We start from the raw sequence: 14,161 nt of genomic DNA on the forward strand, positions 1-14,161 counted from the left end.
GCTTCCAGCTCACTCAGTCAATAACTTGATCTCGTTGGCGAGGAGGGTGTTGAAGTTGTAGGCGGGGTCGGGGAGGTCGGGGAGGCCCGGGAGCCCGGAGAGATCGGGCAAGGCGGGGGCCGAGGCCTGGCGGGGGGAGGACTGCGACGGCTCGGCCAGCTCCGGGTCGCTCTCGCTGGAGGTGGAGCCCACGCTCATGTTGCAGACGGCCTCCGGCAGCGAGCCGCCGCCGGTGGGCACGGGGCACACCTCGGGCTCGCTGCTGGTCTCGCTGGTGCTGGACACGACGGACAGAAGGGACATCTTGCGGGTGAGGCGGCTGGGCAGTAGCGACAGGGCGTAGTCGGCCACGATGCCCGCCACGTCCATCCCGCAGGCCTGGTCGAAGGCGATGAAGCCCACGTTGGCGTTGGCCTCGCATACCACAAACGAGCCGTCGTTGAGCTGCAGCAGGTCAATGCCGCACACATCCATGCCAAGGATGTTGGAGACCTCTGTGGCCAGCTGCTTGCCCTGCTCGCTCAGTGGGCACATCATACCTACACCACCTAGCAAACCAAGGGGACAGGAAGAGACATCAGGCCAGTTAATACTCACCGCAATCTGCGGTTCATTCGATGTCCACATTATCTGAGGTTACAGAATATAATAAAGAGTTAATTTTCGTCCAGACCCAACAATATTTAAATTTGTTAGGAACCACAAGCAATTGTATAGTATAAAAGTAATTATAAATGTCCATGACTCAAGGGAATGATGCTATTTTCAGCAATATTTCATGTCACAGAATCAACAACAATCAACAACCATCACCTTGTCAGATCCACGTAGAAACAGTGCAAGTGTCAACAACATGTGACATCTGTTACATAAATGCAGAGTAAGCTGATGACTGATGTCCCAAATACGCCACAGCGCATTATAGCCTGGACTAGGCCACAACTGCACACACCCTGACAAAGTTAAATCGGTTTGTCATCAGCTGGAATGCTGTGTCATGTAATGTCTCTGAGTAAATTCAGGACAAACCCGTTTTTTTTGGGTTTTTTTGCAACGCTGTCTAGGTATTTTTTGGCATTGTTTCCAAATACTGTTTCATGGCAAACAAGTAGTGACACGTGATAAGTGATTGATGAGCCAAAAAACTGGACACTTAAGCAGTAACTGATCAAAATGCAACATTGACTTTCCTAATGATCTTTTCATTACGTACACCATTTATTTTAGATCTACAAAATTGTGAAGGAAGTGTGATGGTTTTGTCCCTGATCACTGCCTCACCTCCAAATCCTAACTGCTTTTATTCACCAATAACAACGGGGGCACAAGCAATTTGATCAGATGATTGGTAATAAAATATTACAAGACAGTTACACAACACAAGACAACGCAATGCAGGGCAAAATGCAATGCAACCTTTCATATGGTGCAAACAAGACATATTGTTTAACAGCAGACTAAAGATAAACACACTACAAGTACACATTCAAAGCCAAAGAACTGTTCCTATGTACAGTAGCAGAGCTTGCATAGTTGGTAATAGCAGTGAGGGAGGAAGGGAGTGTTCAGTAGTGCAGTAGTCCAGTTTATCAATCATAACTAGGCTGAAAAGAATAGGACCAACTTGAGAATGTCGTGAGTGAAGAATCAATTCACCGAGGCAGCCTAGTGCGCGGCTTCTTCGACTCGCTGGCGTCTACCTACCCAGGGAGCAGTTGCTCTGCATGCGTCCATCGGTGGAGCAGCGTAGCATGGAGCCGATGACGCGGCCGCCCACCAGGACCACCCGCACGTCGCGGCCGTGCGACTCCTTGACGTACTCCTGGAACAGGTAGGGGGCGTCATGGCGGATCAGGTGGCACAGGTCTGACAGGTGGTGCTTGTCCCTGGCCAGGAACACAGCTTTACCTGGAATAGAGGGAGGGAGAGCGTGAGAATTATTTGTTCAGGCTATTGAGTCATGATCATAAAGTTTCCTGAATTGACATGAGATAAAAAAGACAACATTTTGCACTTCACATCTGCCAGCCCATTGACAATCAGTTATAATACCTTTATATCCTATAATTGTAGACCATCGTCTTAAACGTTTTACAGATGCCATATAAAAACAAGCCCCACGCTGGGTCTGACATTTGCGTAACCTTAACTGAGGTTAGATAACTTCTTCATAGTTTAGCTGACACCTAGCTGCTTCTGCTGACCAAGTCTCTCTCCAAGACAACCACCTTAATTCACATCAGTTCCCGTCCCTCACGTAATGGCTGGGACACTTCTCTGGGGCGGCTCAGAATTGCCTCTCACAGAGGCTAGAAGATGCCTGTTTTAATTAGCACTGTTTGGCTCTGTCTGCTGGTTGTCGCGCCCTCTGACCCTTGTTCCAGCACGAAGGAAAACATGTGAGCGCTGTGTGTGTGTGTGTGTGTGTGTGTGTGTGTGTGTGTGTGTGTGTGTGTGTGCGTGCGTGCACGTCTTTGTGTACACGAGTGAATGACTGTCCAAACAATGAGATGACAAGGCTATCCCAATTGGTCACATCATGAAGATGTGAAGATGGACAGTGGCAGGCATGACGCGACACCTCACGACTCAAAAACAAGACAAGCAACAAGTCATGTTCCTGCGGCTCATTGAGTTGAGCGTGGCACTAATACTGTCAGGGTTGGGGGTTTGGGGGTTTGGTCCCACTGGGGCCACCCATGCTAAAAATGTATGCTCTGATGGTACTAATGCTGTTAAGAATTAAAAAATGGCCCGAGACAGCTGTCCACTGAAGTAGGGGATCCCAAAGAGCCTCACCTGCCAACAACTAGCCATGAAAATAACATGAAAATTAAATTCAAGATCTAGTGTAGACCTAGTAAGACCACTGACTCTGAAGAGACCTTTATATTTGTTCAACAGAATGAAGACTAGCTGGACTTCAGCCAGTGTCAATGGTCAGCCACAGAGGAGACGAAAACAACCCCTGATGCTGATCTCCATAAAAAGGGGTCAAGTTATGTTTGACCAACGGCTGCTTTCCTTAACAATGCCTTGTGATGGTGGGCTGGGCTAACCAAAGTCCTTTGTAATTCCTTTACACAATGGCAGAGCCAGTCAAGTGTCGATAACTGTGAATAGGAAAGGGCTAATGGGTCAGCAGACCCCAGTCCATCTCAAGGAAACATGACATTAATGGCAAGGCTCAAACTTCCCAGGCAAACCCCCGTGCGGATTCAGGCAAAATGAGAAAACTAGGTCAATTAGTAAACTGGGAACCACTATGATTAACCTAGCAGCCATAACTCAAGGAAAAGACTACACAGCAATTAGGATTATTACCATGCTGATGCTCTGTGTTTGCTTGTTGCAACACCGCAGTCCTAATCATTTAACACTCCGTCGATGAATTTCTTATAAAGGTGGACTGGGCTGTCATTAGGGACGTGCAGTGTGCAGATCGGTAGTGGAGCATTGAGATATTTCTTTTAGGTGTGGTGTAGCGAACAGAGTGGCTGAATCAAGGAGATAGATTCACCGTCTTACCTCTGTGACCACGTGCATTCTTCACCACCACCGGGTAGCCCAGCGGCTCCGCCTCATCAATCATCTTACGGAAGTTGTCATGCCCTCCTGGGAAAATACCCGCGCACACAAACACACAAACAGGCACGCACACACAGACAACAACACGCACAAACACACACCCACGCAGAGGTGTAAGATATGCTGAAAATCGTCCTAATTTTATTACCACGGTTCACACATTGCAGATGACTGAGCAGGGTGGGGGGTGGCTGGTGGCCGGTGGGGGAGGGGGAGTGTTTCTATGGAAACGGTAGTAACTCAAAACAGCAAGGCTGTGGGAGTGATATCCTGTGCTTATACTTATTTTCCTGCTTGATTCATGTGTTTGGAAGGGAGCAGTCAATGACGGACACATTCATTTGAACCGGATGACCATAAATGGCATCAATTCATAACAGCAGATTATAACACAAGATCTGCTTTCTGTTTTGGCCTGAGAGAAGTGAGCAAACATATTGAAAAATGGAGGGGTGGGGTTAACAACTTGCTCCCCCTGTCTCTCTGTTTCTGTCTGTGCCTCTCTCTCTCTCTCTTTGTGTGCCTGTCTGGTCTTATCTGGCGTTCAGTCAGGAGACTAGATGTGAGCCGCCCTATCACATGGCTTTTCCCAAAAGCACACATCCACACCGATCCACATGTGCTTTCGGTGCGAGAGGGAAAGGGGAGAGAGAGCGTATACTACATGTTAGACTGCGCCCAACCACGTCACGAGCTGCCGAGGGAGAGAGGGAGGCAAGGGCATCTTTTATTCTCAAAATCATGAGGGGGCGAGGGGGAGAGGGAGGGGGAGGGGCCTGTTACATAAGCGCTCCAGCCGCTCTGCATGCACCGCCTGGCCTACTGTGCAGAGACGAACGGAATTTAGGGCAAATCCCCCCCTCCTCTCTCTCTTTCTCTCTGTCTGTATCCTTCTCTTTCTGCTCTCACAAACACCACGGCGCTGGATTTTTGGAAAACAAAAAATATGTGGTGTTGATTGTCTGCTGTTGTTGGTGAATTTTTGGTGAAAAAAAAAAACAATGTGTGGTTTGGGTTTGAAGGCTCACACATCCTGTCTTTATCAACTGTAGGCTGAAACCAGCGGTTTTAGAGAATATGTTGTACAAATGATACGGATCGGTGTTCTGGCGGACATCTGCGAGGCTTCGAATGGGGATGAAATGGAATTTGCCCTCTCTGTGTTTTGAGTAACTGCAGTGGATAAGTGATTATCTGACTGCTGGCTTATTAATCTGTGTTACAGAGCCACATGTGGGCTAGCTGCTGTGATGTAACTGATGTGAGTAACATGTCAAAATTAAAATAAATAAATAAATACAACATCTGTGACACAGCACTGGTGATGTGTATGTCAAGATTGAGACAATAACTTGTTCGTAGATGGTGCACCAATACACAGTGCACAAAAACAAACATTTATATTCCGTTACATTATTATTTAAACATACTTATTTATATAGGGCATATACATATATATATATATATATATATATATATATATTGTTTAAAATAATGTTTTATCCCACAATCTACAGAATGAAGTAGTTAGGCTCTTGTCAAGAGTTGTTGTTAACTTTAATTGTGACAGCTTATGACTGCTCAGCTTTCACTTTCATTTTGTAAAATGACACATCGATTTAAAACAGCAACTATGACAAATTTCAAGTGGGTTAAAACATTCATCGTGTCTCACGGCTCACCATTTTAAGTAAGCATTAAGCATGATGGAAACAATCCACCAGGTTATTGATATTAGAATGATTTTCAACTTTGAGGCTGAGAGGGTCTGTGGGACTGCTGATAAAACTGATTATAACTGTAATATAAAAGTGGCTCCTGACCAGCACTATTTCATGTACCTCTGTCTGGGAAAAAAAGGTAAAAGTGATGTATTGATTTACCGTAGGAGAAGGTGTCGGGGAGAGGCACCCCGTGGCCGGCCAGCTCCTGAAAGGTCCAGAACTTGTTGACGCAGTTGAGGATGGCCTGGGGCCGGTTGATCAGCCGACAGCCCATCTTCTCCAGGTGGCGTAGCACGGTGATGTCACTGTCCGACTGCACCCAGGGTGTGGGCACCCGCACCACCGCCACCTGCGGGTAAGATGTCACCACTTCCTGCTCTACCCGCAGACCTGAGGGGTGGGAGTAAGGGGGATGGATGGATGGGTGGATGATTGGAGAACCAAAGGAGAGAAGAGAACAGATTATCATTAGATTAAAATCCTTTAATTGTTGGTGTTAGGCCTGTATTTCTATAAATTATGCAGAATTAGCCTATGTTTGGACCCCCAAAAGCAAGAGTTCACCAGAGCACTCAATCCTATTCTGAGCCATTAGACAGATGACTTACTCATCCAATCTGTTTCTGGCACTCATAGGAGCCTAGCCATCAGCCAAATGCTGGCTTGCTTTCCCTATTAGCAACTAGCAATTGTTTCCAGGTCCTAAAAAAAAGTGCCTGGTGAATTTTGGAATCTATCAAGTGCTGTAGCTGGTGGAAAAGTTTGCTGCTTGTGGATACAGTGTTTGTGTACACTGCTGCAGTCACCAAGCAGCTCTTGACTGGGAGTTGGCCGTGTTACCATGCCAGGCAGAGGCCTGGCTCCAGCCAGCGCCGAGCCTAGGCAGCACTGGTGGTGTAAAGCCCTGAATTTGGAACCAGCCCTGCCTGCTGCTATGCTCATTTACACGCTGCCCGTATCCATATACTCCCCTGTGGCGCCGCCAGCTCCTCTGGTCGCTGCGCCAACACTGGCTGCCTCTGACTGAGAAAGAGATATCCCCGCTAATGTACTTACAGCACACCAAACAGTACTTTGTCTAAATGTAGGGCAGTGGAGTAGGGAGATGTCTGACACCCCAGGGAGCATGACTTGGTTTTAATCAAACATGGGCACACAACAGGGAGAAAAGTGTCACTAATAACTGACCATATATGTTACAAAAGTTTAGTTTAGTTTAAGTCTACTCCAGCCTACTTTGTGTTATCTCCAGTTCAGTCCACAATTCCTTACATTGAGTGCCCATTCTTTTGGTCATAAATTTTGATCTTGTTACATTTTTGTTGTGGAAAATCATGTTAGTCTAGCGATTGTTGGCTAAAATTAATGGTGTCTTCCATGCCTCAGCCTCTCACCCTTTCAACATTTATTGTGCAAATGTGGGCTAACTAAATACAATAGGCTATCTGAATAGGTCATTGATCACCCATTTTAATTAAGGGGACACCAAGGCTCCAAGCACAGCATGTCAGCCAAATAATGGCAAACAGGAGAGACTTGGAAAAGAGAATCATGTAGCATGCGATGAAGGAATGAGGTAGGCATGACACAGTAGAAAGTAACTTTTTGTTCTAAAGGCCACAGGGTCTGTTAAATCCCAAAAGTGATTAGCTACTTTCATCCTCTTTTACCAGCTAACTAGATTTGCACAATAGAATAAGACTTCCCAACGATGGCTATTTATATGCCAAAAGCAGCTGGTAGAGATGGCGAGATTACCAGCCACAGATTTGCCAGAATGTGGCTGCTGGCTGGTGTTAATTTCTCACACTGGATGAGAATAGGAAACAGAGACAGAGAGACGATTAGAGGGAGAAATGGACAGTGAGATTTCTGAGCAGGAGCTGCGGCCCAACAGCTCATCAGGAGAGACAGATTGGGTGATGATGGAACCTAAGGAGAAAAGAAGGGAGGGGGGGTGCGTAACAGGGAAGGAGGGGAGGAGACACGGTTGTCACTGACACAGCACTTCACTTCTACTGTGACCTGATTTTCAGCCATCTTATGATCTCCCCGGCTCACAAAAGCGACAGTGCCAATGGCGGAGATCAGCAGAGGTCACGGGAAGCTCGATGTTTGGTGCATACGTAATAAGAAGAGATAGATGGGCAAGCAGCTGCCGATGTGCAGGCCGACGCAGACTATGACTGCGGGTGGACACAGCTTGCTTTTAGGCTCGGCTGTTGCGCATACATGTAGAAGCGGGGAAGACGGACGGGCAGAAGACAGGAAAGGTCAGGGATGTCTTGTAGCCTTAGTGCAGGGGAAGTGAAGCAGGGGAGGGGGAGCATGAAAACAGGAGGGTGTGTGAAGGCATGAAGAGACGGCCCTGCCTGCCACCCTCCCTTTTCCTTCTCTCAATCTCAGTATAGAATCAGGAGGATTCACTGTCTGTCTCCACAGCCCCATTCAACACTTACACACACTGCTCTGATTGTGCGGCCATTGAGTGCACTGTGAGTGGTGTTACAGTGGGAAGTGTCGGGGGATGTGGTCTCATGGTTTTTGACAGACATTATTCACTGTTCACAGTGCTTGTCTCCGTCTCCAAGGGAACCAAACAGAGACCAATGAAGCAGCCGGATGAATTAGTCCCATTCATTTGTGCAGGTGTTCGTTTGCACTCTACTGTCCGTCATGTGACCGTTTCAATCTGCGGCGAACAAAGGCAACATAGGCATTCGTGTGGCAATGTCTAGATTCAGTGTATGTGTAGACCTGTTTATGGTTACTCCTAGTGGAGTTTTTTCTTATTTCTACACCAAAGGCCTTACGTTGTCATGGCTCAATGGACTGGGTGTGTGCCTGTGTGTGTGTGTGTGTGTGTGTTATTTTCATTCTGCCTGACAGAGCTAACAAGCTCCATAACTGCTGAGTAGAGGGGACTCCTGTTCCTCTTCAGCATTCTGCGCATACCGCCGCAACGTCACAAAGCGGGCGATGCCGACACATGCTGTGCCAACGCTCGGTTGGCGGGTCATGCCAGCCCTGGATGCAATCTCAGCTTTGGTCTTGGCTAGCCTGGCAGAGCAGCAGGTTACCCCCTGTTTCCTCTGGGCTGGGTTGGGCTAACAATGTCATCAATGGTCCCTTTGCATGTCTGTCATCAGTGACACGCATGGGACAAAAACACATACTGTAGGCCTACTGTCAGGCCAGGAAACAGACTGTTGTTCACTGGGTGCAGCGGCTGATACACAAAAATGACCCGCCATTTTTACTATTTTACCTGCCAACTAGATTTTTAGAACAGAATATCACATCAAATGCCAGGTACTTCCCTTAGGTAAAGAATACAGATTTAACAGCTACAACCAATATCTACCAACATTTGGCTGTTGGCTGGTGTTCATTTCCCACCCTGCCTGCTTTCCGTCTTGGCATTTACACACACTGGCTCAGACAGATGAAACATACCGCGACAAAATTAGTATAGATTTCCATTACCAAAGAGATATGAACACTGTTCGCCACACACATAAAACTGCCATTGAGGAATCCTCAGACAAATAGGACACACTCATACCACAATAACTGGGATTTTGAATGTAATCTGATAGGGTTTTATCTGATTGATGTAGGCCGACTGTTGATCTTGATTTGACTTCGGTAGTAACTCAAAATGCCATCACTTCACTGTGGGAACATGGTAATTTTGAATTCAGTCTAGATTTTACATAGTAATAAATGGTATACTATAGTATGTTAATAATAACATACTAGATAAATAATTTGTTTCACTTATTTGTTTAAATGAGTATTAAGACTTTTGAGTTATGCAGGTTTATGCTTGGGAGTGGAATAACTAGTTGGGCAGAGTGATTCTATACTCTCTCTCCTGCCAAGCCACCCAGTGCTTATTTTTATAGTTATAATATAGTACAAACCAAACATTCACCAGCTACTTCACTGGAGATCTCCAAATGATGATAGGCAAACTAACAAACGTTTGACTGGTGGCTGGTGTCCACTTTCTACCCTGATAAAGTGTCGCATAGAAATGGATTTGTGGTTGCTTACAGTCTCCTTCTGCCACAGTCGGTGCAACACCGCTCAGCATCAGCAAATATGAATCTTGAGCGAGGGCTTAGAATCCAGTAATCATACAGCAGACACTGTAGTCTTTGGATAATGCAACTATGAAAGTTACAAAGTAACTTATGTGCAACACATACAAAGCAGTCTGTTTTGTTACTTGAGCCATTTAATTAACCAAATGAGTAGGCTATATGTAAAAAGAAATGTTGAACATTACTGACAACAGACACAGTCAGGTAATGCAAAACCAGTACTGATGAACTTATTTTCGTTTGACAGTCATTGCAGCAAATTAATACCAGCCAAACAAGGGCCTCTTGGCCATGGTTGCTATCTCTACCACATATTATAGTTCCCACCATTTAATATATTCTTAGAATCATGTTTGCAGGTACAAGAGTGAAGGTATAAAATTCATTTTGGGGATGTGCCGGCCACTGTGGCTGGCAGACAAAAACATTAGTTTTCTGCCCTGTTGACACAACCAGTCACAATTTAATACTTACACCTCAGTGTGCAACATTGAGGTGTGTTTCCTTGTGTGACATATGTATATCCTCTTCTGTGTGGTATAGAATATAATGGGATGTGTCAATGTTATTACCATGTAGTAATAAATGTTTTTTGTGCATGCTTTTTTTCATATCCAGGGTTATGTACTGTAAACTGCTTTAGCTAAACCCCATAAAATGCAAATGCACCTGTTCCAGTCACCTGAGAGCAGACAAATGAGATACTGCATGTTAACAGGGGAACAGGCTGTAATGAAACTACTGACATGCTCTATCAAGTCACAGTCCCAAAAAGCACCCTTTTTATATTATATTTACATTTATATTATATTTTTCTTAGCATTTATGGCATTTAGCTGGTGTTCTGACCCAGAACAACTTACAGTGAGTGCAACAGTGGGATGAACATAAGTTGCTATAATAATCAGGACTGGTCAACCATGGTCAAACTGGTGACCATAAATTGATTTGGATACCCTGCAATAATTAGGAAGGAGAGACTCCATGCACACTGCCTTAAAATACACAGCACTTTATTGCTGAGCTTTCGGCCTTAGGCTATCATCAGAGCAAAATACTGTACTCTGCAATAATAAATTTATGTTTTTTTTTAAAATGGCCCATTTAAAATATTTTCTTTACATTGCCTGTTCTGTGTACTTTGTCCTCTACGTTTTTTAATGGGAATACAGTGGACTAAACAGAACATGTGCCAGTGCTGCTGACTGGAGACCTAAGTCAATAAAAACAGACAAGGGACTCTTTCTTTTGAAATTCACTTACAGCCTAAATAAAAAGCAGTCAACCTTTGCTTTTTTCTATCTCCAAGATATCATACATCAACTTTTAGATGGAAGAAAAACTTTACACCTATGCAGAAAGATATCAGTCTGCTGATCACATAGTCTCATGGCTCATCAAAAGGGGTTGTTCCTTAGTTAATAACCAGATGCTAAGATTAGGATTAAAGGAAGCTAGCTGACTCCACCCCATGTCTCTCGTTGCTAATACAATGACACGCTCACATGGCCGGTGGTAAATTAAGGTAGTGAGGCATGCCTTAATGTTCCTGCGTTCTGTTCAATGACATGGAGGTGTTGCATTTATCATCTTTGGCTTAAAAGCGTGCCCAGTGACATGCACAAGAAACACAGAGGAATGTGACATCAATTCATATCCGGTCTTCTGCTTGACCGTCTCTCAGCACACATCATGGGATGTGAAATGCCTTTGCCAGCTGAGTGCTGGGTTTGGCCCTTTCTTATGTGAGGGACCATCTTTGGTAATCCAAACACAATAGTGTGTGTGTGTGTGTGTGTGTGTGTGTGTGTGTGTGTGTGTGTGTGTTCACGCCTTCTCCTGGGGACATGGTGAACCCGTTAACTTCAATGTAGAATGTGGACCTCAACCTGAGCACACACATGACACCAGAGAATGAGAAAGTGTTGAAATATTGAGGTGTAAAACTGGTATCAATTTTGGGATTATGACTGCATTCTAATTTACCTTAAAACAATTATGTACTGTATGTGCATGAACTTTTTCGGTTTTGCTTCTTAGCAGCCATTCACTATTAGTTGAAAGCTTAACTTAAACTAGCACATGTATTAAAGCACCCTATTTACACATAGCTTTCATATGAATTTCAATCCAAAATGCCATCTATCCATTTTGGAGCAAAACTGTTTCCTGCTATTTACTGCATAGAGATGCATAGATAATTAGGCTACATCCGCTTAAATATTACGTATGAAGATAGCTTATTGCTTAATTCATATTCAAGTGATGTGTTCTATGTTAATGCCAGCATTCATCTTGTTAGAATATGTGTCTTGGGAATTTGGATACTTTCCAGAAACAGCTTGACCACGTTAATGTTCAGACATAAATGCACTCAAGACGCAGTGAAGATGGACAGTGATCCAATTACCCTAACCACTTAACAAGGCAGCCAGACTCAGAGACACGTAAGGGCACATTTAGCCACACTGATAAAAAGGTGAAAATGTAATAGTGATTCCAATTCACAAAGAAGAAATAAACACTCACTGAAGTAGTTTCCGTTGCTGCGTGTTTGTTCAATTTCCTGAACAGCATTAAAATATGGAGGACAATTTATTGCCTCCCGTAGGCCGATGCTTTGGCGAAGACACATTTGTGAATTTGAAGGAAAAATAAAGTGCATGAAGAATTACAACATTCCTAGAGCCTGTGCTGATGATGCTTATTGCATGAGATTAGGCCTAATCATTTTACATTTAGATCAAGACAATGTTGTCAGGCTGCCAATGTCTGTTTGGATTATGCATGCATGGAAAAGAGCATTCCAGCTCTGTAATTGAGATATAGTTTTAATGCCAGTTGTAAATTAAATGTGGTTAATTCACATCTGGATACCAGGCACATGTTAATGCAAGGTGTAAAAGGGGCCAATATGCATCTCACTATTAAATCTCAGGAACCCAACCCCAGAATATGCAGTCTGCTCCTGTCAGCTCCTGTGTGGTAAGCCTCCAGCGTGGTCACACTGTCCACTGGCCGTTAATCTGTGGTCAAGCCTAGGAAGTGGCGCCATACATGTAGATTCGGGGCCAGCATGGATTAGGGGTCAAGCTAACCGCCCTGCTCCAGTTGTGTCTCTTACTAACCTACAGGTCTAGACAGCTGTCTACCTACCTAGCTATGTAGGCCAGTGTCCTCTCCTCTTCCTGGCTTCTCCTAGATTAATTTAGCATTGTACACGACTTACATATTAGTCTGGTTCTTTAGGATGGATTGTCTAAGCCCTGTTAGCCAACGCCTCAATAGATTTAGCTGTTTTTTTTTTATGAGGCCATAGGTTTTTATGAGGGAGGTGGTCTGTCTTCAATGGAAATGCCACAAAAAGCCAGCTTTGAGACTTGTTTATGTTCACAAATACTACTAGGGCTGTCCTATGGCATAATTGCAAGGCCTTCCCCTTTACTACTCTGTTGTTGGCTTTTGAAACTCTGCTGAGACTGTAAAGTGTTGCCACTAGGCTGTAGTTCTGACACGTGGCCTGTGAGCAACAAATGTGACATGTTTTATTTCGGAAGTTCTGCCCAATCTCACTCCCATTCCGCCCAACTCTTCAGCCTCTGCCAACGCCAGTCTACACTACGTGTTAATTGAGACTTACACACCTCTCATCTGGTGACATGGCCCCACTTCTCACCTCCCTGACAAATTCCATGTGTGTCTGCTTGTCGAGAGTCCCTAGTGTTCCCATCAACCTATCAAGGCTTCCTAACTAAGACCATGAAATATTGCTCTTTCATAACAACCTAAACTTAAACAAAGAGCTCTGTATAAAGCAGTACCAGAATATTAAAATGAAATCCTGAAGCCGACTTCTGTGCCAGCATGAGTAACACCATTATCCTTACAATCACAGTTAAAAAACAAACAAAACAGGACAGAAATACTGGACAATGTAACACACACAGAAACACAGACATGTTATCTGTCCAGTATGTGAAACATGGGTCCATGCAGTCACATGTCTTCCCTTGGCAACTTTCATGAGGACTGTGTGTGGTTATGAAGACCACCTTAACCTGTGAAGTGTGAAACAATATAATAAAACCTACAACTTCAGTCTGAGAGGGATGCTCTGTGCAGTAAAATTACGTCAGCATAATTTGATAGGGCTAGTAATAGGTGCCTGTGTCCTCGTCGTTACCAGTCTTAAAGTAAAAACAGATTATTTGCAAGTGGTTTGGTGCAGATATAAATCATATCATACACGTTTCCCTGGGATTGCAGCGCATTCACTGGTATTTCATCTGGTATCGCTCATCTCAGTCTGACTGGAGGCAGTCTAGCTGGAAAGTGGGTTAGGCGGTCACAGCCGTGGCTACACGCTTCCTTGCTAGCAGGCTGACCGGGCTAGCCCACTCCTCGTTTACAACACAGTGTGCCCCAAACAATACCCGTTAGCTGTTAGCTGTAGCTATGGCACATTGTACAACGTGTAGACTACCGTTATTAACGCTCGAACAGTCTGAGTTACACCACAGCAGTACACCGTTTGCAACCAGATAACGGTTGGGTAAGATTAATCGAGTGATACTTGCCTAATTGTCCCTCGCTGATGGTAAGCACGATTTGATCCATGAGAAGAGAGCGGAATTCAACATCCTCCTCGGCGCAGCGCTGTTTCAGTGCCCGGAGGATCTGGACTTGGGGATACTCCTGGCTGATACGCCGGTCGGTGATGAACCAAACCCGAGAACACAT

The 14,161-nt window shown here is 44.8% G+C and overlaps 1 protein-coding gene across 1 annotated transcript; it reads right to left on the reverse strand.

Annotated features, from left to right (window-relative positions):
• Positions 1-9: 9 nt before the first annotated feature.
• On the reverse strand, positions 10-14,161 carry rimkla (ribosomal modification protein rimK-like family member A). Its single transcript, XM_071538379.1, has 5 exons — positions 13,999-14,161; positions 5,472-5,702; positions 3,529-3,615; positions 1,705-1,908; positions 10-548 (listed from the first exon to the last, which is right to left on the reverse strand). Exons 1-5 carry the CDS (start codon positions 14,159-14,161, stop codon positions 10-12), a joined length of 1,224 nt encoding a protein of 407 aa, XP_071394480.1.

This window comes from Centroberyx affinis, unplaced genomic scaffold, assembly GCF_046629955.1.
Source record: "Centroberyx affinis isolate AG114_WGS23_722 - 3 ecotype Tasmania unplaced genomic scaffold, CSIRO-AGI_Caff_v1 ptg003264l_1, whole genome shotgun sequence".
Taxonomy (NCBI): domain Eukaryota; kingdom Metazoa; phylum Chordata; class Actinopteri; order Beryciformes; family Berycidae; genus Centroberyx; species Centroberyx affinis.